The sequence below is a fragment of the Vombatus ursinus genome, unplaced genomic scaffold, assembly GCF_900497805.2.
Source record: "Vombatus ursinus unplaced genomic scaffold, bare-nosed wombat genome assembly UNPS02012156.1, whole genome shotgun sequence".
In the NCBI taxonomy this organism is placed as follows: domain Eukaryota; kingdom Metazoa; phylum Chordata; class Mammalia; order Diprotodontia; family Vombatidae; genus Vombatus; species Vombatus ursinus.
This window is the reverse complement of record NW_020951934.1, coordinates 3,859,962-3,887,733: the sequence shown is the minus strand read 5'-3', so window position 1 is coordinate 3,887,733 and position 27,772 is coordinate 3,859,962. Positions and strand designations below refer to the sequence as shown.

At 42.2% G+C, this 27,772-nt stretch overlaps 1 protein-coding gene across 2 annotated transcripts in view; it reads right to left on the bottom strand.

Moving 5' to 3' along the window:
* CEP164 (centrosomal protein 164) overlaps positions 1–27,772 on the bottom strand; it is a 75,977-nt gene that overhangs the window by 38,141 nt on the left and 10,064 nt on the right. For both annotated transcript variants that reach the window (XM_027857485.1, XM_027857488.1), the window contains exons 4-10: positions 26,203–26,407; positions 19,265–19,420; positions 16,937–17,065; positions 16,542–16,619; positions 6,207–6,593; positions 5,374–5,448; positions 3,685–3,768 (exon numbers count right to left, since the gene is read on the bottom strand). In XM_027857485.1, coding sequence (XP_027713286.1) covers positions 3,685–3,768; positions 5,374–5,448; positions 6,207–6,593; positions 16,542–16,619; positions 16,937–17,065; positions 19,265–19,420; positions 26,203–26,407 — 1,114 coding nt within the window. The remainder of the gene's footprint in view (positions 1–3,684; positions 3,769–5,373; positions 5,449–6,206; positions 6,594–16,541; positions 16,620–16,936; positions 17,066–19,264; positions 19,421–26,202; positions 26,408–27,772) is intronic.

The window sequence follows — 27,772 nt, the reverse complement described above, 5'->3', positions numbered from 1 at the left end:
GAATATATTCCTAGCAAATATACATATTTCTCAGCTCCACATGGCACTTTTACAAAAATAGACCATGCACTAGAGCACAGACAAATTTTAAATAAATACAAAATAATGAAATACTAAACACATCCTTTAAAGACTATAAGGCTAGGGACTAGACCTGTGATTTCATTGGTACAGGGAACTCAGGAAAAGAAACTCTCTCTATAAATTCAGGTTGGCACCTTCTCTGAAATAAACAGACTCATAGGTGCCTAGAGCACCAAAAGGTTAAGTAACTTTCCAAGGGTCAAAGAACCAGTTATAGACCATAAAGAACCTTTATAGACCATAATATAATTTTTTTTAAAATTGTAATCAATGTAGGGAACACAAACAAAAGACAGAACTAAATGGAAACTTAATAATGAAGTCCTAAATAAAAAGTGAGGCAAAGAACAAATAACAGAAAAAAAATAAATAACTACATGAAAAACAAAGATAATGAGACAACACGACAAAATTTCTAGGATACAGATAAAGCAATTCTCAGACGAGAAATTAAATCTCTAAAAACATACATTAACAAGACAGAAAAAAGATAAATGAATTTTTTATTTTAAAAAATTAGAAAGCCAAAAAATAAACTCAAAAAAGCACAAAAGAAAAAATCTTGAACATTAAAGGAGAAACGGATAAATTAGAAACTATAAAAAGATTATACTGATAAATAAAAGATGGTTCTCTGAACTGACTAAAATACTGAAAAATCTTTAGTCAGCCTGATTAAAAAGAAAGCAGAAAAACAAATTAACAAAATCAAAAAAGAACAAGATGAAATCACCGCACCAGAAGAAAGAAAAAAAGAAGTCTTGGAATCCACAATGCATACTTATGTGCCAAGAAAACTAAGAATATAAAAGAAATAGAGGATTACCTTCAAAGACACACACTATCCAAACTAAAAAACAATAAACAGTAAATGACTCAATCTCAGAAAAGGAAATAGAACTAACTGTAAAGAAACTACAAAAGAAAAAAACTAGTAAAGATAGATTTTCATCATCATAACTAACATTTATATAGTACCTGCTACACACAAGGCATTGTGCTAAGCACCTTACAAATATTATCTCACTTTAATCCTCACAACAACTCTAAGAGGTAGGTGCTATTATCATCCCCATTTTACAGCTGAAGAAACTGAGACAGAAGGAGGCTAACTGATCTGCCCAAGATCACATAGCTAGTGTTTGAGACCGCATTTGAACTCAGGTCTTCCTGACTGCAGGCCCACGACTCTACCGCGTGAGCCACCTAGTTACCTGTATAAGAATCTTATAAAATTTTCAAAAAGCAATTAATATCTTTACTATATGAAGTATTTTCAAAAATTGAGAAAGAAATCACCCTACCAAACTTGTTTCATGAGACAAATATAATACGAAAACTACAACAGGGAAGGATAAAGCAAAGAAAGAAAACTATAGACCAATGAATTGATTCAAACATTTTAAATAAGATCCTGGCAAAAAGACTACATCAACTTATGCTAAATATAATTTATTATGATCAAGTTATATTTTTACCAGGGATGAAAGGATAGTTCAATATTAGGAAAAAAAATTTAACTCAAAAATGAACCATATTAAAAACAGGTATCTAAAAACACGTGATAGCTGAATAGATGCAGAAAAAGCCTTTTACATAGCACAGCACTCATTTATGCTAAAAAAAAAAAAAATACCAAACAGCATAAGAATAGATGAATCTTTAATATGACAAAAAGTATCTATCTAAAACCAAAAGCAAATGTTATATATAATGGGAAAAAACTAGAAGTTTTCCCAATAAATATAAGAATCAAGCAAGAACACTCTCTTTCCCAGCTATTATTTGATATAGTTCTACAACCACTAGCAATAGCAAAGAGAAGAGAAAGAAATTAAAGGCATAAAGGTAGGTAAATAGGAGACAAAACTATCCCTATTTGCTGATATATGGCTTGTTTGGAAAATACTAAGGAATCAGCAAAGAAACTAAATGAGACAATTAACAGTTTCAGCTAAAAAATACACCCACAAAAATCAATAGCATTTCAATGTATCAATAACAAAATGCAGGAAAGAATAATAGAAAAAAAAGTGCCATTCAAAGTAACTACAAAATGCATAAAATATTTGAGAGTTAATCTACTAAATCACCCTCAATACCTGTATAGTTTTGATTACAAGACACACCTCATAGAAATAAAGGACAACGTAAATAGTTGGAGGAATATATGTAGTATTTGTGGTTGGGCTGTGGCAGTATAATAAAATGATAATACTACCAAAGTTAATTTATAGATTTTATACTATATCTAACTACCAAAGGGATACTTTACAGAGCTAAACAAAATAATTTTTTTTTAAATTCCTAGACTCTTAAGGGAAATAATGGGCAAAAAAACTAAAAATGAAGGAATATTATCACTCACAGATCTCAAACTATATTATAAAGCAGCAATCATCAAAATCATTTTGTACTTGTTAAAAAAAAAAAAGAAAAGTAGATCAACAGACAAGCTAGACAAGGAAAAATCAGAAATGACTGAACTCAACAAACCAGTGTTTCAACAAACCCCCCAAAAAATTACCTAGTAAAGAATTTTCCATCTTATAAAAACTGTTGGGAAAACCAGAAATTAGTCTAGAAGAAACTGGGCTTAGACCAACATCTTAACATCATATTCCACAATAAATTCAAAACAGAAACATGATCTGAATATTAAAGATCATACCATAAAAAAATAGAAGGAAAGCATGCTGATCATATACCTTTCAGAGCTATGAACAGAGAGCGAATTCTTAAACAAAGGACAGAGACAATTACGAAAGATAAAGTAGATAATTTTGACTACATGAAACTGAAAACTTTTACAGGAAACAGGATAAGAAGGGAAGCAGCTAAATGAGGAAAATATTTTTATCAAATATCTCTGATAAAAGTCTATCAACAACAATATGATTAAAGAGTCCTACAAATCACTAAAAAGTGAGGTGCTGATCAAAACAACCCAGAAATTTCAACTCATATCCCAAAAATTGGCAAAGATGAGAAAAAAAATGGGAATAGTCAAAGTTGGAGGGATTATGGAAAGACAAGCATATTGATGTATTGTTGGTGGAGTTGTGAACTGGTACAACCATTCCGGAAAGCAATTTGGAATTATGCAAATAAAGTGATTAACATGACCCCAGAGATTCTACTGCTAGGCTTATATCCCAAAAAGGTCAATGACAATAAGAAAGGCTTCTCCATAAGCACCAAAATATTTATAGCAGCACTTTTTCTGGTGGCGAAGAGCTAGAAATAAATAGATGTCCACCAAGTGGAGATTGGCTAAACAAATTGTGGTACGTGAACGTAATAGACTATTTCTGCTCTGTAAGAAACGACAAATACAATGAATGTGGAGAAATATGGAAAGATGCATACAAAACAATGCAAAAAACAAGCAGACCCAGAAAAATAATAAATATAGTGACTACAACAATGCAAATGGCCCCCAAAGAAGACATATGGGAAAACACACCTTTCCTCCCTACCCCGCCTTTCCAAACACAGGGGGCCAACAGTGTGGAATGTGTATGCTGCTTCAGACTTTTCCTGTCATGACAGGCAGAATGGGTCCCACCTGTCCTTGGTCCAACATTTAGCTCAGCTCACCTCCCAGATGGGTCCATCGAGGACCGGGGACAATCCATCTACATCCAGCAGTTGTTCAGAGATCCGACTTCGAAAACCAAAGTCCTAAGGGCAAAGGAGGTATGAATTCATAGCCCAAAGAGACCAAAGGGAATCCTAAATCTACTACACATGCTAATCCTCACTGTTCTCCATCATAGCCAGTAGAAGCAGGGCCCCACCTAATTACTGTTACATCCCTTTCTTCCTGAGGCATGAGCAGGCTTACAGAAGAATTATTATAGTTGTCATTCAGTCATTTCAGTCACGGCTGACTCTTCATGACCCCATTTGGGATTTTCTTGGCAAAGATAATGGAGTGGTTTGCCATTTCCTTCTCCAGCCCATTTTTCAGATGACAAATTGAGGTAAACAGGGTTAAGTGACTTGCCCAGGGTAACACAACTACTAAGTGTCTGAAGATGGATTTGAACTCATGTCTTCCTGACTCCAGAGCTGCCCTGACAGAAGAATCCCTAATCTTAACAAAGGGATTTGGGTGCTATCAGAGCTAATAAAAAGCAACTGCCTACATTTAAATATCAGACCTATACACCAATTTGCTCCAGGAGGTATCATCCCATAGGCCCCATGCTCTCCCAGTCTGAGTGCTCCTCTTTGATAGCTAAAGGACTGCTACCTGACCACATGCTAATTAGAATAGTTCAGCCATTAGCACTGATAAATAACATGATTCTCAGCCAAGGCTCTGGTCCTGATGCCCATGGTTCTTTCTATCCACAACCCAAAGATGCTTGAAGGCATCCTCCTTCACGTGGACAATTCCTTTTTTAAAAAATCAGGTTCATTCTTCCACAGGTCTTGATGACATGGCTACTCTTCTCAGACCACACTTACCAATAATGTTTTGGCCCTGTGCACCCTACTTTCAGGTTTCTGGAGTTTTCTCCTCTAGTGATAGTTCTGTTTTGGCTTGGATCCTACCCTAGTTTTCCCCAGTTACCATCAGTCTTTGTAAACCTGTAGGGCAGCTTGCCACAGGGGGCCCACAACCTCTTCATTTCTCCATTTTTCTTCCTAACCTCACAGCAATTTTTTTTATCCTTCCCTATTAATCCCTTCTTTTTAATCTTCCACCTACTTACAGAAACTGGACTGTTTCTTGAATGGCTGTCCTGCCAAAAAATGAAACTCCACCAGTTTCTCCCCTTAAGTGAGCATGTCAGTCAAAACACCAAGGATACCAGGCAAAAAAATGCCAGGCAGCAAGGTAGAAAGCCTAGTATGGAGAATATATAAGAGTGCCTCCTCTCCTCCTCTCTCTCTTCTTTACCAAGGGAGGACACCATGGATGGAACACTGAATATAAGACTAGATTTAACGGATACTTTGGTTAGTTTTGCTGAACTGTTTTTCCCCTTCTTTTTAATGGTTTTTAGGGATAGCTCACTAGGTAGGAATGAGATTTATTCAAAAATTAAGAAATCATAAAAATGAAAGATATCAATAAGATATTTTTAAAAGAAAATATAATGGTGACAACATTCTGACACAAAACTTTATCTTTATAGAAAGTACTAAAGTTCTAGGATTGATCCCCACTCCAGCTCCAAGACCATAAAAATGAGAGTGACCCCTATCTTTGAGCTTCCAGGTTGATGTGATATACCAGAGGAAGTCCATGTGAGTCCAGGTATAACTCTGACTTACCAGGCCAAGAAATGACTTGGGATCAGAATGGTCTGAGAACTGCAACTCTTTCACGTGGTCACTGATCTCTGACTCCTGGGTGAAGATCCATAAAGAAAAATCATATAAATGAATACACCACAAAAGATTTATAGCTATACCAACACAATCAAGAGAAAGGTTCTGTAATTATTTGTAAAATTCAATTCAGTTCACACTGTAAGCACATATATTTTGGTCTGCATAGATTATTCCTGCCCAAAAGAAAAGGAAATCTATCTGTCCTAGCCTGAACGATCTGGATAGATACATGCCTTCTCTCCATAGTAACTGCCACATTTTCCACACTTTGGCTGGGCAGATCCAGTATGAATCTGTCCACAGTTGGTTCTATTCAAATCACCAAGGACATAATTAGGAGAAAGATATCTCTGAGACTATGGAAAAGTAACATAACCAGGTGTGGTGGGCAAGGACAGAGACCTGGGGGTAGGGTCCAAACCACAACTGTAAAAGACAATGGGAAGGAAGGGAAATAGAGAGTAGGAGACAAACAGAGCATTAAGATGCATGGAGGTGCTAGACGACAAACCAACTTCTGCTCTGACTTTCCAGTGCCAGCAGGCTTAAAGCCTGATCCAGTATTTTACTGCCCTACTGGGCCCTGGGAATATTTGTCACAATTAAGGCTCTGTAACTGTTGGCTCTGTAACTGTTTCTGACAGTCTACTGAAGGTCTGCAAATGGAGCTTCCTGCCTTTGTAATAAAGATGCAAGCCTAAGATTCTGTAGCGTGCTTACAAAAGCAGCAAGGAAGTAGAGGCAGGAACTGCTCCCATGAGAAGGTGACTTACTTCATTGACATCCAATCTGCTCTCTGTTTTCGGCTCTGTCAGTTCCTTCTCTATTTCATTCACTGCCTCCTCTTTCTCACAGCCCACCTCTCCAGCCACCACCGGGTTTTCCAACGACTGCTTGGTGGCTGCTCCAGTACTTTCAACAGTCCCCGGGTTTACCACTTGAGTCATATGTGGCCGGGAGGCCCCAGGGTCACCCTTCTCACTGTCTTCCTTATCTGGGAGCCAAGCACTTGCCAGCTTCCCTCGTCGGCCTTCACCATCTGCACTGCCCAGGTTGCTACCTACACCTCGGTTGAAGAGCTTATCGGAAGTCCGCGGGCAGGGGATATCTGAACCCAGAGATGTTTCCTTTTTATCCTCTAGTTGGCTTCTTGGAGACTCCTAGGTAGCAGGTGGATAAATGTTAAAAAAAAAAAAATGCTGGGGGAAGTGCAAAGAGAGGTTAAGATATTTAACAAAAGGTTAATGAATTTTATCAATGGTCAACTAGATTCCTTCATTCATTTAACAAGTAGATACTGAGCACTTATTAAGTACCAAACACCATGGGAGATACATAGAATAAGACATAGTCCTTGCCCCCAAGGAACTTATGGTCTAATAAGGGAGATGGTACAAGTATACAAATGACTACCAATACAGATATACATATATATGTGTATATATGTATACATCTTGATATGTCATATAGAATTGTCACATATAATTGTTACATAAAAAGCAGAAACAAAGAGCTATGAAATTTTGAAGGTGAGAGGGATTACTTTCAGCTTAGGAGATCAGGAAAGGCTTCATAACAGAGAGAACATTTAAGCTATGCCTTAGAATTTCAAAAGAAAGATCGAGGGGAAATGCATTCCCAGTATAGCAAATAGCATAAGTAAAGGCAGAGAGGTCATGTTCAGGTCTTGTTTAGGGAATGGGGAATGGTCAAGTTTGGCTAGGTAGTAAATGCAAATAGCAGGAAGTAAGGCTGGAAAAGTAGGCTGAGACCAGATTCGCTTCGAATGCTAGGCAAAGGGGTTTAGACTTCATTCAGTAGACAGCAGGAAACCAATGAAAGTTTCTGATCAAGGGAGTGACATGATCAGAGCTTGTTATAGGAAGATTAATCTGACAGCTGTGTAAAACAAACTAGAGAGACCTCACACTCTGTGAGGGAAGGAGAGTATTAACTATAGTAACAATAGTAGGAATAGGGAAGATGGGATGGATATGAAAAATATTACAGACAAAAATGACCCAATCTACCACCTGCTTGCATGGAAGAGGAAAAGAAAGAGAAAGGAGTCCAAAAAATGACTGAAGGTTTTCAGCCTAGGTACTTGGAAAGATGGTGATACCACCCAATGTTCCCAGCCCTAGACTATATTGACTCCCACAAAAATGTAGGTCACTTAAAATGATGGCTACAAAAATGGATTCACTCATCTCAGGCAATACTCACCACCTACCACTTCCACCATAAAGGGTGAAGCTGCCCCTGGCAGTACTGACACCCTTCCTGGTCCCAGTCTGAGACAGAAGGTGACAAGCAGACTCAGAAATCAATCTTTTTAAAAACAACGCCTGAGAATCATGTGAAATTAAGAGATATGTTGAGAGAGTCAGGATTTCTTTAGTATATATCTATTACTTTCACCTACAAAGACCACAAGCCCTCTTCATGAGTTACTATGGCACATACGTGCACACACATAAAAATCTCCTTGCCAAGTGGCCAACCTTCTAGTGAGGAGCCTCCCAAGTTCAAACCGGGCTGGTTCTCATTGTCCCTCACTGGCGCCTTTCCAGGCTTATCAGGGGTCTTACCCATCAGAACTTGGGCTCCACTGGCAGGGCCTCTGAGAAACCAAGGTCACCTGCATACCACATTGAACCCTCAGAGCAAGACTTCAGTGGATGGCAAAAACAAACTAAACCACCCAAATCAAGGGGGTCCTGGGGGGCGTTAGGGAAATTGCTAAGAAAAAGCACTAGGTTTTGACCTGAATGTGAGACTCTTTTCGCCCCCTAGTGGACCAGAACATCTAGCATACTCTATAAAAGATTAGGACATTTAACCAATAATGGCCCATTGTGTTACTCTGTTCCCAATCTTCAGCTGCTGGAGTGGGGTTGGGGGGGGGGGGGGGGGGGGGGGGAAACCCAGGGGAAAACCCATAAGGGAAAGCAAAATGGGGGGGGCAAAAATAAGAAAAAAAGAGTATTGAGCTAATTCTGAGAATTTTTTTACCCCAGGTTTATATAACCGTTTTTTTTTTTCTTTCATTTCTTCCTCTACTGCCTCCAGAGGTGGTGGGTTCCACCTGCTTGGAGGTGTTCAAGCATGGGTCCAACAACCTTCTGTATGGTATATTATAGGCCAGCTTCCTCTGGTGCATGGGTTGGACAGCTTAGATGGTCACCGAGCCTCCTTACAAGTCTCCCATCATGGGATACAGTATGGAAACCCCTCCAGGATGTAGATCCATAGTCATCAGTAACTTACAATTTTAAAAAGTTGCCTGGGATCAATAAACTATTTTTTAACCCAGCTTATCTTTAGTAATGAGGTCTAAGTAAGGGCTTCTTGGGCTGCACCTGGGGAAATTCCAGAGGCTCCAGAGGGGCCAAGATTGCGTGGTAGCATCTACCTAGAATTTATGAGGCGTGGGGCTTCATTAAGTAGACATCAGGTTGAGAAAAATCAACTCAAGGTTTTCATTGCTGCATTCAAGGTTAGCTATTTACCAAGAAGTTTGGAGCGTGTTTTAATGCCAGAGGAAAACAAAAGACCTAGGATTGTGTGTCTTCTTTTCAGTGCTTTTTCTTTTTAATCAAAAAAGTCTGAGTTAGAAATCTGTGATTTTAAAAGGCAGCAGAGACCCCCTCCTTCCATGGCAGCTGAAGATGCACTCCCTAGTTCCCTGGATGCATATCCCATACAGGACGCTGACCTTGGAAGCTGGAGATGAAGCTGATTCAAGTGCTATTTCCTATACACAAACCTTACACTTGTCTGCCTCTAGTCAATCAAACCTGCCTCAGGTCCAATCACAGCAGGAAAGTAAAAACCACACTCAGAAATGGGGCCAGTTCAAGCTCTCCTGGGCTCACACTGACAGCAGAGGGAGGGGTAGTTTTCATCCCATAAAACATTCACACAAACATGCTTGTGCCACTGATTTGAACAATTCTGATGAGAGGTTTTAAGACTTTGTAGTTCTCTGCCCTGAATGTTCAATCAAACAAGAAGCAAAAAATCACTGGAGAGCAAATTAAACAACAAACACAAAAAAAGAACTTAGAATTTATTCGGTGTTTTCCATCTAAGGATAATAACTGTTCACCAACCCCAAAGGTACTGCTTGTAGCTCCTGCATCTTATTAATAAGCCAACACAGAATAAAGACTGTATATGGTGACACTCTTATGATACCCAAAGGGTTGTAAGGGAGAGGAGACTCAGGAGTCGTGAGCCATACATTAGCTGCCACTAAACTCTTCCTGATCCAGAAGAGAAATGAAGGGTGAAGTTGATAGAGGAGCGTGTGTGTACGCATGCATGCATGTGTATATATGTACATGTACGTGAATGTGTGTGTATATATATACATATAGATGTTGTATGTATATATGTACATGCATATATATGTATACACGTATGTGTGTATGTATGCTTCCTACTATGGTAGACCACAGCCAGGAAAGTTTTCCTAGACTAAGCCACAACCTCACCCAGAAGCAATATCTGCCATTATCAGGGATGAAGGAAATAGGAGCTTCATGCAAATGGTATCCAACTCTTCTAACTTTCCATGGCAGCAGAATTCTCAAAGGTCTGAGAAAGGTTCTGTTCCTCAGAGTAATAAATTTCTTGTGGATGGCAACCCAACCCAGAGGAATGAAGGCGTCATCATCCTGGGTTGGGTTTATTATCCCAAGCAGCGGTATGCTGGAGATTTTTTCTTGTTTGTTTGTTTGACTGGGTTTGGGGGTTTATTTTGCTAGGCAATGGGGTTAAGTGACTTGCCCAGGGTCACACAGCTAGTTAAGTGTCAAATGTCTGAGGCCAGTCAGGTCCTCCTGACTTCAGGGCCAGTGCTCTATCCACTGAGCCACCTAGCTGCTCCAGTATGCTGTTTTAATGTGCAAAATGTTTCTCGAGAGCTGATTAAAATCAGAAGACATCAGACACAAGGAGATTTCTCAAAACTAAGCCCTTTCCATTATATCAGAGATTTGCAAATCACGAAATCTCTCTACACTAGATGACTGGATTAAACTCAGTCTATCCAATCTGAAATTCTGGATCCTCACAGAGCAGGGGTTATTCAGCAAATAATTCAGAAATTCAGAAAACCTGACTTTCTAAGTGTTTTCCTCAAGAGGTGTAGCATTGGTCTTAAAGACAGAAAATCAGGGTTCACATCTCAGTTTCTCCATTACTTAAGCAGCCCCGAACAAGTCATTTAATTTCCAAACCTCCCTCACAGGGCTCTTATGAGGCAAGTACTTTGTAAACCTTAAAGCATAATATGACAGTTAAGTTACTATTATGTTACACTGAGACTAAAATTAATATAGGCTGGAATCCACCACCAAACATAATGACAACAAAAAGAGGGGGGCAGTGAGGCCTCCTACGTGTCAGGGGAGCACTAAAACAGAACTAAATATTTTTCGCAGAGAAACACCACGTAGATAATTTTACATGCAGATAAAGGAGAGCAGAATGCTTTAAAAAAAACCTACATACTTTCACAAATTTCTGCTTTCATTTCATTCCCCATCCTCATTCCACTAAATCCAAGAACGTGGGACTCCTCACTAAGGCATGAAGCTTCTGACACAAGCTGCCTGACCTCCTGTGCTCTGTGGGCCATGTGGGAAATGCTTTGTTACTCTCTGTTCAGCACAGTTTTGTTCTCTAGTCACCCATGCCTGGTCCTGTTCCCTCCTCCGTTGTCATAGCCCCAGGTTCTGGAGCATTTCTAAGCAAGTTTCTGCCATGGTTGCAGAAAAAGCCTCGCCATCTGCATGCAGAGGGAGGTAGTGCCTCTAAGACACACTCCAGGAATATCTAACACACTCCCCCCAAGAGAGATGACAGCTTCAATACCCACAGGTCCCTCTCCTCCTGCCCAGAGCACAAAGGTTGAGAGCTCCTAAAATCAACAAAGAACAAAAGGTAAAGAGGCAGGGGGAAAAAAATCCTGGAAAATAGTGTTTGTGCATGGATCCTACCCTGGGAGTTAGCAGTCTTCTTTTTTCTTCCCAGTGGGCTTGCAGTCAGTCCAATTTATTTTCCATGCTTCCTTCCCTGCCCAGTTAGTCTCAATTCTTTATAATTCTCCCCGGTGTTGTTAGCACCTTCCAATCACACTGACATCATCACCTGTCAGTCTAAAGTCCTGGCTTCCTCAACTTTGATCTGCTGACCGATGGGATTTTCACTGACCCAACATGCTGTCTGCTCCCCTTGCCCTGCAGCCTCCCCCTTTCCTCACACTCATTCCCAACATCTATTTCATGAATCTTTTCTTTTTGATTCTGTAATAAGACTAGAGATGCGTAGAAATCTGTAAATAGGAGAGAAGGGGGCAGGGTAGCTGGGGGAAGGGGAGGGAGAGAGAGACAGAGAGAGAGATGAATGTTGCTGCTCCCTACTGCCATCTCATGGAATGACAAGCAAAATGATCACCAACAGTCAAAGGAAGGACCAGCCAACCTGCAGCTGAGGACTCCTTTGGAAGTACTCTGTACTCAGAAATAGGAAAGAGGGGAAAGTGCAAAGCGACCAGAAGGATCACTGGTTTCCGAAGGTCCAAACCAGACAGCGTGTCTGTGCCTTAGACAACTTGCCCATGTCTCTGTGCCCAGTCCTTTATCCACCAACATCACCAGCCGACCAAGGCTCAAGGAGAGCTACCCCCTCTTCCCATACGGATTCCTTTAAGCCCTGAATGCAAACTTCTCCCTGCGGTAAAATCCAGCCTCTCTTCCTTCAGGAAGGATGTAGAAATTCAACAGTGAGCACCGGTTGGGAGAAGAAAGGCAGAAAGGGAGGACCTAAGTGGGTCTCTGTCAATGTGCCTAACCACCCCGCCCCCAAGCCTCAGAGCAGATTCGTCAGATACTAACAACTGCTAGACCCTCACCTCTCCACGTGTCACACTTGTTACCCATCCGTAATGGAGTGTTGGGAATCCTTTGTGGGAGGTGCCCCTGTGAAGAAACAGTTAATGCTCTACTCTCCCTGAGTCCCCGTATCTAACCAGCTGCCACACTAGGTCACTTCTACCTCCACATCATCCCAATCATCCACTCCTTCCCTCCACTCACTCACTCCCTCAGTTATCAAACTATTTCAGGCCATCGTTGCCTGTCCCCTGGGTTATGGTAACAATCTACTGTGTGGTCTCCTTGCTTCCAACCTCCCCTCACACAACTGCCAGAGTGATATTCCTAAAGCGCAGGCGTGATCATGTCACGCCCTTCCTTGCTCAAGAAGCTATTACCTCTGGAGTAAAGTACAAACTTCTCTGTTTGACACCTAAAACCCCTCACAAACTTGCTCCTGACTGTTTTTCTAGGTTGATTTCCCAGCATGCTCCCTCACACATTCTACATACATTACAGACAACCTGAACTCCTTGCTATTTCCCTCTCCCACCTGTGTATCTTTCTACAGGCTGGGATCCCCCACATCTGGGACACTTTCTGCTCACCTCCATCTCCTGGAATTCCTCCAGGTTTGGCACAAGTGCTTCCTCCTACACAAGGCATTTGGGGATTCATCTGAGTATTAATGCTCACCTCCCCTGAAATTACTTTTCATTTAAGTTCCTGCTTTGTATGTGTGTTTTGAGTTTGTCCGTATACATATTATTTCCTCCTCCACTCCCATCCTATAGCCCGGTAGAATGTATTATCCTTAAAGAGCTAGATTGTTTTTGTCTGTTATATCTCCAGTGCCAAGCACATAGTAGGCACTTTATAAAAGCTTGAAGAACTACACTAAATTCCAGAAGGGGATGAATGAGATGACTTCGGAGGTCTCTTCCAGCTCTAAGATACAATGATTCTAAAAATTCTTTAATCAAAGTGAAAGTTCAGAAACAATCAGGAATCTTTTTAAATAGACTCCCTAGCTTATGTATGAAGAAACTATCAATTAACAAGAAACCCAAAAGGAACCCTAGCCAGCACACATCAGGGTCCTCATTTGGCCAAATAATAGCAATTGGACGATGCACCCATTCCTGGAAAGGAAATCTGTCTGAGTATCATTTCTGTCCTGGAGCTTTAGCTCATAGACACCCAGGAAACAGCGCCAGGCCAAAAGAGAACTGAGAGAATCAATTCAATTCAACAAACATTTGCTAAGGGTCCACCTGCTACGTGCCAAGCACTGTGCTAACAGCCATGGGAAAACAAAGGCAAACATGAAACAATCCCCACTCTTGAGGAAATGAAAAGAAACAATATAGACAGGAAAATAAATGAATTACATTTATGTACCACTTTAAAGTTGGCAAAACACTTTCTACACATTCTCTCACTGATCCCCACAACAACCTTGTGAGGTAAGAGCTAAAGATATGATTCCCATGGGGCAGAAATCTGAGAATGAGAAGAGTTAAGTGACTTGCCCAGGGTCACACAATGTCTAAGGCAGGATTTAAACCCAAGTCTTCCTGACTCCAAGTCCAACACTATGCTATACTACCTCTCCAACAAACAAACAAACAAAATGCCAAGATATATAAAAGGCATAATAAATACAAAATATATAAAGGAGTTAAATACAAGGTAGTTTTGAAAGGATACTATCAGATTGGATTGATGTGTTAATTTTACACAACTGTGTGTGTTTTGTTTGTTTGTTTTTTTCATTTTTTATTCTTCATTATAAGAAATGGCCCTCTGCAGAGAGGCAGGGGAGGGATAGATTTAGAAATTAAGGTGGTATAAAAAACAAATGATATCAATGATTTTTCCCCAAAAACTTAAAAAGGTTACAGTCTGAGAAAGGAATCTCAGGGGTCTGTATCATGGAAGTCAAAGTTACACGTGACATCGTGATCAAAGTCATTCATATATATAGTTGATGTAGAATAAAGGTACAGGTCATAGGAGTTGGGGAAATGAAACCAGAAGGTGAGGGTATTTGAGGGGTCATCAGCAGGTGTATTAAAGGCACCTAGTATGAGGGCAGAGGTTGGGGTATAAAGAAGACTGTGAGCCAGGTGGTGAATTCCTTGAGAAAGAGGAGACAATGACCTGGGGGCCAGTTAATAGCCACCAGGATCAAAACAGGGCAATAGTTCTGGATGGAGTGAACCTCAAAGGAGAAGAGGTTGCTGAGTTAGTGTCAAAGGAATGGCTGGTAGATGGTGGTGAAGAGTAAGGAATATGCTTAGTACTGCTCCTGGCCTAGCACACTGGAGGCATGAAGGAAGGTCCTGGAGCACTCATCCAGCACTGGAGAGAGTGACCAGAGACTCAGTATCTCCTGGAGGGAGTCAGGGTTTTATAAGTGCAAGAAGATGGAAGAAGTATTTCAGGAAAAAGTATGTCTAAGACAAAAGGCAGTTTTGGGGGGCAGCTAGATACACTCAGTAGCTCCGTGACCCTGGACAAGTCACTTCACCCCATTGCCTTGCCAAAAGAAAAAAAAAAGGCAGTTTTGTTGGCTGATAAAAACACTAACAAAAAGGGGCACAGTGGAGAGGAAGGAATGGTGCTGACCCCCCTCTCTGCTAGCCCAGTTCTCTTTCTACCTCTCTGCTCCTTCTCCACCTCGTTCACCCCCAAAAATAAGCGCATTACCAAAAGTCATTTTCTCTCCAATCCTCCTCCTTTGAAGATCTGGTCCATTCCCATCATTGCAACAATCACCTCTGAAAATGACTCCCACATTTACGTTTCTTGGCCCAACTTCTGTCCTGATCACCAGTTCCTTCTTGTCAGATACCTGCTAACCATCCCCAACCTGTTGTCCTCCCAACACCTCAAATTTAAAATCATCACTGGGTTCATAAAGCTTAAAACCAGAAAGGGCATTAAAAGATCATCTAACCCAACCCCATCATTTAGAGATTAAGAAACTGAGGCCCAGAGAGGATGGGTGACTTGCTCAGAATCACAGCGGTAGTAACAGGGCCAGAGTCAAATCCCGGTCCTTTGACTTCCAATTTGATGCTCCTTCTATTCCTCCTGATTTTCCCTTTTTCTGCACTTAGCACAATTCATGGCACAGAGTAAGCACTTCCCTATTTTGATCAATGGCCCCATCATTTCCCCAGGCACAAAACCTTGGAGTCATCCTTGACTATATCTCTCCCCAGACATAATCACACCTTCTCATCCAATTAATTGCCAAAACCTATTTATTCTAATTCAATATCTCAAATCTGTGTCCCTCTCTTCCATTCCTACTGCTTTTAACCTAGTTCAAAAAAATCGTCATTATCAAGATACAACAGCTTTCTAACCAGTTTCTCCGCCTCTATCTATTCTTTCCTTACCTTTCTCAATGCTTCAGAAAAACTGAACTACTTACCAGTATCCATACAGCTCGAGTTTTCCCACCTCTGTGCCTTTGCTTATGCTATTCCTTCTACCCAGAATGCCATCTCCACCTGTGAAAATTCTACACATTTTTCAAGGTTTAGCCACCTCTATAGGCTGTTTCCTGATTGCCCCTTAACACAAAATTGGGAGTAATCTCTCCTTCCTCTTAATTCTGCACATTTAATTTGTAACTTTCTGACAGAGAAATGCATTCTGCCTCCTCCCTTCAGCTCTCTGTAGGCTCCTTGAAGCCAAGAACTATGTCTTAAATATGTCATGTTCATATTTTCCCTAAGAACCAGCATGGTATGTTATACATTTTTTTTTACTAGACCCGTGATTTAATCAGAATAGCGAGCTCCTAGGGACAGGTATCTTCTACTGATACAGGTCAGCACCTTCAGATCTAAGAGTGACGTTCAAGGCACTAAGAGGTTAAATGATTTGTCCAGGACTACATAGTTATCATTTGTCAGAAGCAGGATTTGAACTCAGGTCTTCCTCTCTCTATCTACCATGCCATGTTGCCTCTCATCCCATACACAGTAGGAACTAAATAAATACTTGTTGAGTGAATGGACGAAGAGTTCCCCCTATTAACTTAATTAGCCCGCTTCTCTCCACATCTCCCTCCTCACTACCACTTGAACAGGGCTAAAAAGAAATGATCTTTCCTCCAGGAACACAACCGGCACATCACAAAGGTCCTTGGGATGGAGGGAACAGGCCAGGATTGGAAATGTGCCTTAAGGGAAATGTCAACCTTACCTCATAATCAAAATTGTCCCCCAGGACCCCAATATCCAGGTGCAGATTCTTGAGGAGTCCAGCTGTGCTTTGGAGGCTCTGGAAAGCAGAGTGAACAAAAGACCTATTCAGACTAAGGAGTATAGGAGGAAGCGAAGAAGGGAGGGAGGTGGGAAGAAGGGTGTTACTGTCCCAGGAAGGGACCAGGAACCTCGAGAGGACTAATGGGTAAGACCCCCACTCAAACAACCCTGCCAACAACCACCTGTCCAAGATGAACGGTAATGCTCTCTTGGGCTGATGGCTCAAAAGCTGACATTGGCTGGTCTCCTTTATGTGCTCTTCTTGTGAAGAGGACAAACTACAAACAATGGGCTAACAATTATCTCTTGATAAGGAAAGGTTGCGTACGTTACCTGATTATCACTCTCCTCTTCCTCATTGGTCTCCTCCCCAAGAGCCAGCAGGTTGAGAGGGTTCTTCTCCTCATGAATGGAGCCCAGAAGATTCTTGGTGTAGGTAGAAGTCTTGGGGCCTTGTGGAAGCTAAAAAATGGAAGAAGGAAGCACCCATATGCCAAAGGGAGTCAAGAATTGAAGGATTGAGGGTGAAAAAGACATCAGAGCTAAGAGTCTCCAAAGTGAGATCCAATGCTGTGACCACAATGTGTCCTGTTGCAAAGATTCTCCCCACATGACACAGATCCATAGCATCTCTTAAGAAGATTTAAGTATTGCACAGAGACCTTCTTCCTTTGGTGCTCTTTTTCCCCAAACCTACTGTAGCCCACAATCAAGTCTTTCAGGGAAGCAGAGCAACTAGTGCTAGCTGATAGGCACAGCCTGATGCCCAGAAAAGGGCACAAATTCAAACCAAAAAAGGAAGCAGCTGGGTTTGATGAGCCAAGTGCAATCCTCACCTCATCCTTTCTTTCAAGGGGATTAAAAAAGGACTGAATAAACCAAAATGCCCCATTTGGAACTGTTAAAGAAGGGCCATGCAAACTTTGCTTGGGGTTGCTCAGAAACAACTGTCTGGGTTTCTGTACTTTCATGTATCTGCATCCAACATCATGTTCTTTATCTGAGGGCAAGAACCCTTGATGGCAAGAACCATTTATGTATAACTTATTCTATCTAGTATATGGCATAGCACCACAGAGGTGAGCAACTAATGAAGACTAGTGGTGATTATGTGCTCTCTGACTTCATGGGTTTCTCTGCTATATGCAGACAACTCCAAAATCTTTCTATCCAATTTCAATGTCTTACCTGATCTCCAGGACCACATTTCCAACTGACAGTACACCATTACTTCAAGTTCAACATTTCTAAAACCTAAAATATCTCCCTATCCCTATAAGCAGCTCTCTTATCCAGCTATCCAGTTTTCACATTTCTCTTAAAGGCATCAACAACCTTCTCCCAGTTCCCCATGTATATGACCTTGACGCCATCTTCAACCTTTCCCTTTCCTTGACCCCTTGCATTCAACCACAGTAAACAAATCTTACAAGTTCTTCCTTTCCACTGTGTCTCACATGGCCCACTCTAACTAGACAGTTCTAACCAAGCTTCTCTTGACACCTCGGCTATTTTTTCACATGCTACACCCCCAACTCTGGCTTTCCAGATCTGAAACAATAATTAAATCAATACTGTCAATGATTCTGGAATAGGTGTGTCAATCTTTGACACATATTGGTCTTATATTGGATCCTATGGCTCCACTCAGCATGCCTGTGACTTTCCAAACCCAAAGACCCCTCTCTGGACACCACTACACTATATGTGTTGTCTCCCCCTCCTAGAAAGTAAGCTCCTTGAGGACAGGAATGTCTCATTTTTGCATTAGTATTCCTAGCACTTAGCTCAATACTTGGCATATAATAAGCACTTAATAAATAAATGCTTTTTCATTCATTCTCAACTTGTTCCTCTCTTCCGAACCCTACGATCATCACCTTAGTCCTGGCTTTCATGATCTCATATTTATTTACAAATTACTATCACAGTCTCCTGGTAGTACCACAGCCAATCATCCTAGACACCTCTATCAGATTAGCCTTCCAAAAATACCACTTTCTTTATGTCACTACCTCACTTTAAAACTGACATTGGCTCCCCAAGGGTGGATAAAGTCCAAATTTCTCCTCCTGGCACTACAAAGCCATTCTTTACCTTCCCTATCTAGCCTTACTGTTCACAACTCCTCCATATGAATCCTTCACTCTGGCCTGGCAGGTCTTCTTATGTCTCCTGAACATACTCAAGTCATTCTCACCTCCCTGCTACTGCTCATGCTCTTCCTGCCATCTGGAACAGCTTACCCCTCTCTTCCATCCAAATCCTACTAATCCTTCAAGGCTGAGCTTCCATCCCACCACCTCCACAAAACCTCCCCTAATGATTGCAATCCACACTGATCTTTCTCTCCTCCAACTCCTATTGCATTTACTGCCTGTATCATCCAATTATCGAATGCCATATTGTTTTGTTCTCTAAATGTTTATAGATCACAATTTGGCACATTATTAGATACTGTCTTATTCCCCAATTGCTTCATATGCATATGTCTAGTTTTCCCAAGTAAACAGTGAGCTCCCTAAAAGCACAGACTGTGTCCTGTATTTTTCTTATTTCTCTGTATTGTGTCTGTCATGGTACCAAGTACATAGTAGGAGCTATTGGTTGAATTCATCCACCTCCCCACAGCAGCCACATAGACAAAGAGAGAGCATTTACCAGGGTAGTTTCCAAAGGCTGAGAAGATTCCACTGAGCTTCCCATGTTGACACTCGGGGATGAACGGAAGGTTGGGGCTGAGGTATCCATGAGACTGCGCAATGGAGCGAGGCCTCCCAGGGGTACATGAACAGGAGCTAAGGAAGGACCCAGGGCCTAGGCAACAGGAAACACCTTGTCATGTACCCTAATAAGCCATATGGCTCCAGGAGGGCTGGAGACAGATATAAAAAATAAAACATCTACATTCTGCCCACTCAAATTTAAATCTCCTCTGTTCAGAGGCTGCCAATGAAAAATGACATTTAGAAATTAACATTATGTTGAGAGCATTGGGAAATAACAGATTGATTTACTGGTGCCCCTATCTCTTCTGCCGCTCAATATTAACAATACGTATTCATCTGGCAGATTTTACCTGGGACTGTTCTCCTTTCAAGCAACAAGTGGGAAAATAAGAACCTTTCCCTCTCTGCTGACTGAGGAGAACGTGCAAGAAGCCACAATACAAAAAGGTGTGATCTCTCCACTTGGAATAGAGATTAAGTGGCTCACTTGCTCTTCCCCTGCTGGTTGTGCCTGCTTTCAGAAATGTTACCCATGGCCCAGGGAGGCAGCATGATCTAAAGGAAATGACACTGAACCGGGAGTCCAAAGACTCGGGGTCAGATGATGCCTCCATCTCTTACTTCCCACGTGACTTTGTGCAAGGAATTTAACATCTCTGAACCTCAATGTATTCAGCTACAAAATGGGGGTACCACTCATCTTGCCTATCTCACAGGACTGTTGTATGGTGAAAATAGCAGTGGACTGGGAAGGAGGAAACCTGGCTCCTAACCCTACTGGTTATCCATGGGACTCTGGGCAAGTGACAACCCTCTGGGTCTTAGTCTCTTTATCTGTAAAATAAGGAATCTGTTCCTCTTAGTTCCAGTGCCTTCTATCTGTTATCTCCTATTTATCTTGTATGTAGCTTATCTGTACATAGTAGCTTGCACGTTGCCTCCCCCATTAGACTGTGAGCCTCTCAAGGGCAGGGACTATCTTTTGCCTTTCTTTGTATCTCCAGTGTTTAGCACAGGGCCGGGCATATAGCCGGTGCTGAATAAAAGCTTATTGGCTGACTATTAATTCTAAATGAAGTAATTAATGTGAAAATACTTTTTCAATTGTTACATGTGGAAGGTAAAATTACCATCATCCTTATAGGAATAACAATTATCGGGGCCTGTCAAGAGTAAGGTGTTATAAATGGCAATGCTGTAATGATTTAGAGAGAGTTCTTAAAAATCCTTAGTGCTTTCCCTGGTTGTTTGGGCCTTCTAAGTGCAGAGTATAATCACAGAGTAGGGGATGCAGAAAGGGTCCAACTTAGAAAGCCCAGACAACTGATGTAATAAACAAATTTCCTCCATTCCTCCCTACACAGGTTCAGCTTAGGGGGCCAAGGACTGAGCACTTGGGACCAAAACATCTGCTTTCCTTTGCAGAGAACCATTTCTGAATGGAGAGGACAGTAAGGCATCCAAAGAAAGGAGATAAAAGGCTGCCTAAGAACTAACCTGGGCTCCTGACAGATGAGGCAGCTGCACAGTATCTCATAGTAGGGGAGTAAAAGAAGAGCATACAGGAAAGCTTTCCTGATGCGATTAGAGAGCAAGCCTGGGCCTGTTCCTCCTGGCTACACTCCCTCCAATCAGTTCCAGTGTGTCAGCAAGCAAAATTCTCCCCGCGTTGTATTTATGGAAAATTACAGACTCCTAACATGGGTAATTCGCTATCATGCTGGGGATTGGGAGAAGGAGACAGGCACGCTGAGGTCTTTGTTCTCCCAAGCCTTTACCAAATCAGTGGTCATCGGGGAAATTACACATTCTTGGCCCCTAGCTGATTATGTTCTACAGATGGCCATTAACTGTGAGTGTGGGGCTTTGGGTAGAGTTGTCCTTCAGAGAGGATAAACTTGCTGCCATTAGGCTAATTAAAACTTTCAGGATAATCTGCAGCTTTATCCGATATTTATAGTCCTAGAGTAGTTATTAGCAGCTAACGGAGCACTAATGCATGCCAGCAATTAGGAACCGGAGGCAGCAACTGGGTGAAGTCACAGCTGGGCAGCAACAAGAGGGTAGTCAGGCAAATTCAACCCCACTCTGTCCCACACTCTTAGTCTATTGGATTTCTTCTGAATTAGTGTGAATCCCTCTGATTTGAGGACAAACATCCCTACCCCTTGGTTGTGCCTACTCTACAGAAAAAAGGGAAGCCACAAAAGAAAGGCTCCCACTTCATTTCCCCTAGCTGTAGCCACCACAGTCTAGGACAGGAGGAGGACATTCACAGCATTTTCTGATGCAGAAAACTAAGATCGGGGTGGATAGGAGATTCTGGAGTCTAAAGTACACCTAGGTAATATGCTAACTCTCTGGTGTTGCAGGACATCAGGCAAGTGACCTAACTTATCTGAGGCTGTAGGGTGAGCACACAATTTTAAAATGGTTCCTCTTTCCCATCGCAATTATTTAAAGTTCCAAAGTGACCAGCTGCTACAGAAGGTTCCCCACATCCTGGAAATACACCCACCCCTCCCTTTCTGGTATGCCGGGGCCAGCACTAACAACTCCCCTTTGACCATAGACTGGCGTGTTTCTCTTTAAAACATCTGTGCGCTACCACTAAGTACTGAGGAAAAGGCAACCTTGGATGCCATCTCATGGGAGACCAGATGAAAAGGACATCTCCAAAAATGCCCAAAATATGCAGTTAAAAAATCAACATTCAGTGAGGGAAGTATGATGGGAAATCAGCTAATGACTATCTTCAGATTCAAAACCCATTCACAATACCGAATCTCATCGGCCACCCTCGTTCCCCTAGCTGCCACGCCTACGTATCCTCTTCCCTGACTCATTCCTGCAGAGAAGCCTACCTGATTGAAAAGCTGCCTCATCCCTGACTCTGCAGCCGGGCCTCGGCTGCAGTTCAGCTCTGCCTCCTCCTGCCTGTGGGGCCTGCTTGCTGGCTGCAGACAGATTTGCTGTGCGGCCCCATGCCCTTCAGGAACATTGCCTATTGCCTCTGGGCCCTGAAAGAGCTCTGGTGTCCACGCCATGGGCCCTGACTCTCGCTCAGTGGCTTTAGTTTCCTCTTGCTCACCCGTGCTGGGTGACCCAGGTGACCCAGCCACCATATGGCAGACCATGCTAGCAATGTCCTCGCACGGCATCTCCTGCATGCTCTCAGCCAGCAGTGGGCCTTTTAGCCGTCTAGAGATCTTGACCATCTGCAGTATGTGCTGATAGAATCTCTGGTCCTCAGAATAGCCTTCACTTTCTGATTGCTCATCCGTTGAGCTGTGCGTATGGACCAACTGGGACTCTAGAAAACAGCGGGCATGTTGGGCCCGTCGGCCGGCTCCCAACTGGCCCGCTGCCAGTTCTAACTCCTGGGAGTTTTGCAAGTCCCAGGAGAAATTGTTCACCTCACCCAAGACCTGTGAGCCCAGGTGAGAGGCCAGACTACTGCTACTGCTCTCCAGGTCCTGTTCAGAGGCACTGGGCTTCTTGATTTCATCTGGAAGACCCAGTGGCTGGGAGATCTCCCTGATCTCAGTGGGGAGAGGCATACTTTCACGGATATTCTTTGAAAGGGCATTCTGAGCTGCCTTCTGTACAAGGGGTGGTGCTATGTCTGCACTTACTGGGGGAGCAAGAAGGTGGCCTTGCAGTCTATCCTGAGCCGAGATTGCTTGTACCTCAGAGTGGCTAAGCTCAGACTCCTTGCAGTTGCCCTGGTCACTCTTGCTGAGGAGCCCAGAGGTCTGTCCCATCCACAGTCCCTGAGGCTCTCTTTTCCTCCTGCCTTTCCCGGAGAGTCTGCCCTCCTCAAGGACCTCTTGTTGGTTTAGCTCTTCTGCTGGATTGCTATCTATGAAAAGCAACTTGCCCTTCCTGCTTGACAACGGGTGCTCAGAACTGTAGGGAGACAGGGAGGCTGCATTTCCTGGGCCTGCTGAGGGAGCCAGGTTCCTGCCTTTGTCCCCACTAGGGCCAGTGAGGTTCAGTTTGGACAGGTTATAGCAGACCTGCTCCCCTTTTGCCTGTGAGTTCTTGATGGCTTCAGAGAGCTTTGAGTTGATGGAGGACTGACTCCTACTTTCTAACACCCCTGGGCCATCTTGGAAAGGTCTGATGCCTTCAGGGCCCTGAATACCAGATTTCAGCTGTTTAGTCATCATTTCTAGCTCTTCTGCTTCAGGGTGTGAAAAGCCCAGGTAAAACTTCTCTGCCAGCTTCTGGGGCTTCTGAAGGCCCAACTGGTCACCGAGTTCTTTCTTGCCTGGGACTGGGGCTCTGCCTAAGATTTTTTCCACATCATCAAAGATCTGGTGGGTTTGGGGAACTTGGCCTTTGGACAGTGGCTGCAGCTTGCATGGCAAAGCACCAACAAGAGGCCAGGGGTTGTCGCCCAGCGTGCACATGCCCTTCCCTTTCCTAAAGGAGCCCTCACTTTTCATCTGCATCTCCTGTTCTAGGTCCAAGCCAGTGAGCCCAGATGCTGGGAGTGGGGATGGGCCACGGTACGAGGAGGAAGAAGGTAGGATCCCCTGCTCTGGCTGTGTTTCCTAAACAGGCAATATAAACATGTAGAGAAAAGTAAAATACATCACTTCAGATTTATATATGTTACTTTATTTCTAAGCAAGACAGTCTATGCCCCTATGGAGATTTACATGTTACCTTACTTCTAAGCAAGACAATCTATGGACAGGTATCAACTAAGCTGGGAAAGAAGGCTAAAAACCAATTATCATCCTGGAAAAGCTTATCACTGATAAAATGGCACCAGGTTTATTAGGGCCAATTCCACCTGAAGGAAATCAGGCATCTCTTGGGAGGCTGGGGAGAGGGAAGAAAAGAACTATGGCCTAACCCCATAGTAACTATTCGATGCTTTGGTACCATGGAAATGAGCCCACCCTGCCTAAGGAACACTGTCACACTGTAATGAATGGGGTCTAAAGCTGCTGAGGGGGGCTCTAACAACCAGACAGCAGTGGACTGGCAGAACTGGGATGGTCAAATATTCCATACCTTCCTAAAATAAAGATAAGACTATTCAGAGGTGAAAAGCAAGATGACCTGAGCTAGGATTTTACACTCAGGAATGAATCCACTATCCCATGGCCATCCTCTGCCCTCCATTCTGATACATTAAGATTGTCCTAACTGCTAAATTAATTATCTTACAGTCTACTTTGAACACTCAATACTTTAGGAAAGTGAACAATTAATTATTTCAAAATTACATGTTTTATCTTTCTTCTTAAAGGAATGAAACTTGGTACCATGCCTGATAGATTTCCAAAAGAAAAAAAAAGGGGGGGGATATAGAAAACTTGAAAAGAGTTTGGGGGCAGGGGGAACGGAGAGGAATGAGGAGGAGAGACTAATCTGACAGATAACCCCTGTAACACATGCCCTAGAATGGGCAACTTGGGAGAGGAAGGGAAGACAGGAAAAAAAATCACATCATTGAGAAATCAACATTAGACTGGGAAAAGAAGCTACAGACCCCAAAAACAGGTAGTCAGGTGGGCATGAGGGATGACCAAAGTCCTATGTCTATATCTTGACTGAATTAAGTAAATGTATCGACTGGTTTCAGTACCATTCTTCCCTCCCACTGCCAAGATGATTTAACTATCTCATTTTCCAGTTGTCTGTTTGGCCCCATCTGTATTCCTTGGGGAGCTAACTCTTACGAGAAGACTACTGACCCAGGTATAAAAAAAGAGTTAGGTTCCAGTCCCCATTATACCAGTGATTTTTCAAGGTAATTGTAGTCCTTAAGTCCTCTGTTGATAAAAATGAGAAAAATAACTCCTGCCCACTCCTATACTAAGGCATGTTGTCAGGAAAAATGAAATTATAGAGAAACTTATTGAACTAAAAAGCAAAATGCTATGGTAATCCAAGGTATTACAGTTATCATCAAATCTTATTTTTTTCCTTAAAGACTGGGTCTCAAGGGTTACTCATGGCCCAATCCCACTCACGATCACATAGGAATTTTGACCTATTCCACTTCTGACCTAGCCTAGCTGGCCCCACCTCAGGCGATGTGGTGAGGCCCTGCTCCCCAGGGTCACTATAGTAATGCTAAATTCAGTATGGATATCCAATTGGCATGGCCCACTACAGCTCAGAACTCTTGGGCTCAAGAGATCTGCCAGCTTCAGCCTCCCTGGTAGCTGGAATTACAGGGGTGTCCATCCCACCTGGCCATTTACCATCAAATCTTAATCATTCTTGCTAAGGAGGAGAACAGTGACAAAGATCATTCAAAACAGTGAATGACACCGAAAGCATTTCTCTTTGTCTCTGGAAGGTACTTTTGTGCTTATATCTAAATATGGCTATACTGGATGTCTGGAAATTCACATGTTAAAATGAATAATCAAAGTGGGAAAGCCATTCAGTTTAGCCATCTTGCCCTCTTACCAATCTTTTCTTGAAGACCATTCCATGATAGGAATAAAAGTATCACTTTGCAGGCCACCATAAAACCTCAGCTTAAGGAAAGCTTCTCTCTGTCTAAGCTTATCTGATGTCCATTTCCTAGGGGCAAGTTGTTTTAGCTAAAATAGAACTTCTTTTCCAGTTTCTACTGGGCTCCCAATTGGCATGGAGGAAGATCTAGCAAGGAAGACTGACACCACTAACCAGAAATTTTGAAAGCCAACCTTGATCAGGGGTAAAAAACACAAATAGAAAAATAAGCCTGCAAACAATCAAAAGTTGACTACGCCATTACGGTTGTTGCTACTAACAGTGTCTCTAATTTCACAGTCCTGGAAGAAATATGTAAAAGTACAGAAAGCCCCATCAGCTTCGGCTCTGCCCCCCCCCAGATGCCAGCAAACTATGACTCACCATGGGAGTTTTGGGAGGTTCCTTGTCCTTCTTGTCTTTCTTGTCCTTCTTCTTTCTCTTATCTTTCTTTTTGATGGAGCCAGGAGTTGAAAGCTTTCCCCGTTCCTGGATCACCAGGTTCCGATAATGCTCATCGCACGGGTGATCCCACATGGACTGTCCATTGGCGAAGTTGAAATAGTAAATATCACCTGTGATGTCCTGGCTGGTGAGAAACAGAAATTGGAGACCAATGTTTTCCCGATCTGAAAACTACTTTTAAAAAAACTGAATTAGGGAGTCAGCCAGGTAGTACAGTGGATAAAGCACCAGCCCAGGAGTCAGGAGGACCGGAGTTCAAATCTGGCCTCAGACACTTCACACTTACTAGCTATGTGACCCTGGGCAAGTCATTTAACCCCATTGCCTAGCAAAAAATAAAAAAAAAACTGAATTACTGTGTTGTTAGAGATACTGTTCTGTTAGGGATGGGGAGTCAGTTTATTGACCAGAAGGGTTGGGTTTCAGTCCCTATGAAGTCAACGATTTTCAAGATAAATGTGGTCCTTTGTTTCCCCCATAGATGAGTACTTTTGTGAAGACAGCAGTATGAACACAGGTTTTCTTTTCAGAGATCAGGCTTTACTTAAAATAGTTTATTAATTGTCTAAAGGAAGGAATTCATAGTGAAGTTTTAATTGTGCATGTGAAATTAAGTTATTGAAGATAACATCAAGCCACACCAGTGAGGTTCAGCGTCCAGAATACTTTGCAAGGTTGTGTGAATACAAAGAAAAGTGGGAGAGGGAAGTTTCAGCATGTTGCAAGCCCAAGGTAAGACATTTAGGAGGAAAAAAATACAAACTATCTTATGATACTAATTTTAAAATTATGGAATCTGAGCTATCATTTACTACATATGAAAGAGCCCCAGGAGTCACTAAGACTATTCCTTATAGACAGTAGTTCAATATGTTATTATGGGCAAAAACACCAAACAACTGCTGAAATTCATCAGGAAGACTGTTGGAAATGAACCTTTATCTTTTATGTAAATCCATAATGCATCTACATCTATCATACCATATACATTTCTAATCACTCTAATTCATGAAACAGATAACAGAATTAGAAAAAGCCTAGAGAATAATTAAAACACTCAAGGTAATCTGGGATGGCCACGAGACTGTAACAACAACAACAACAATAATAATAATAATAATAACAGCATTTATGTAGTGCTTTAAGGTTTGCAAAATGCTTCATGAATACTATCTCATTTTATCTTCCCAACAATCCTGGTAGGTTGGTGCTATTATTGTCCCCATTTCACAGATGAGGAAACTGAGGCAGAAAGTGGCTATGTGACCCTGGGCAAATCACTTAACCTCTGGATCCAGATTTTCCTGGCCTCCAGTCCAGCATTCTCTCACTGTGCACCTAGCTGCTATATAAGAATAGGCTAAAAAAATCAGAACTTCTATCTGGAAAAGTCAAGGCCTAAAGGAGATGATTGACACCTATAAAACCATAAATAGTATAAAAAATACTAGAGAGACAGCATAGGCTTGTTCACCAATTCCTGTAATGA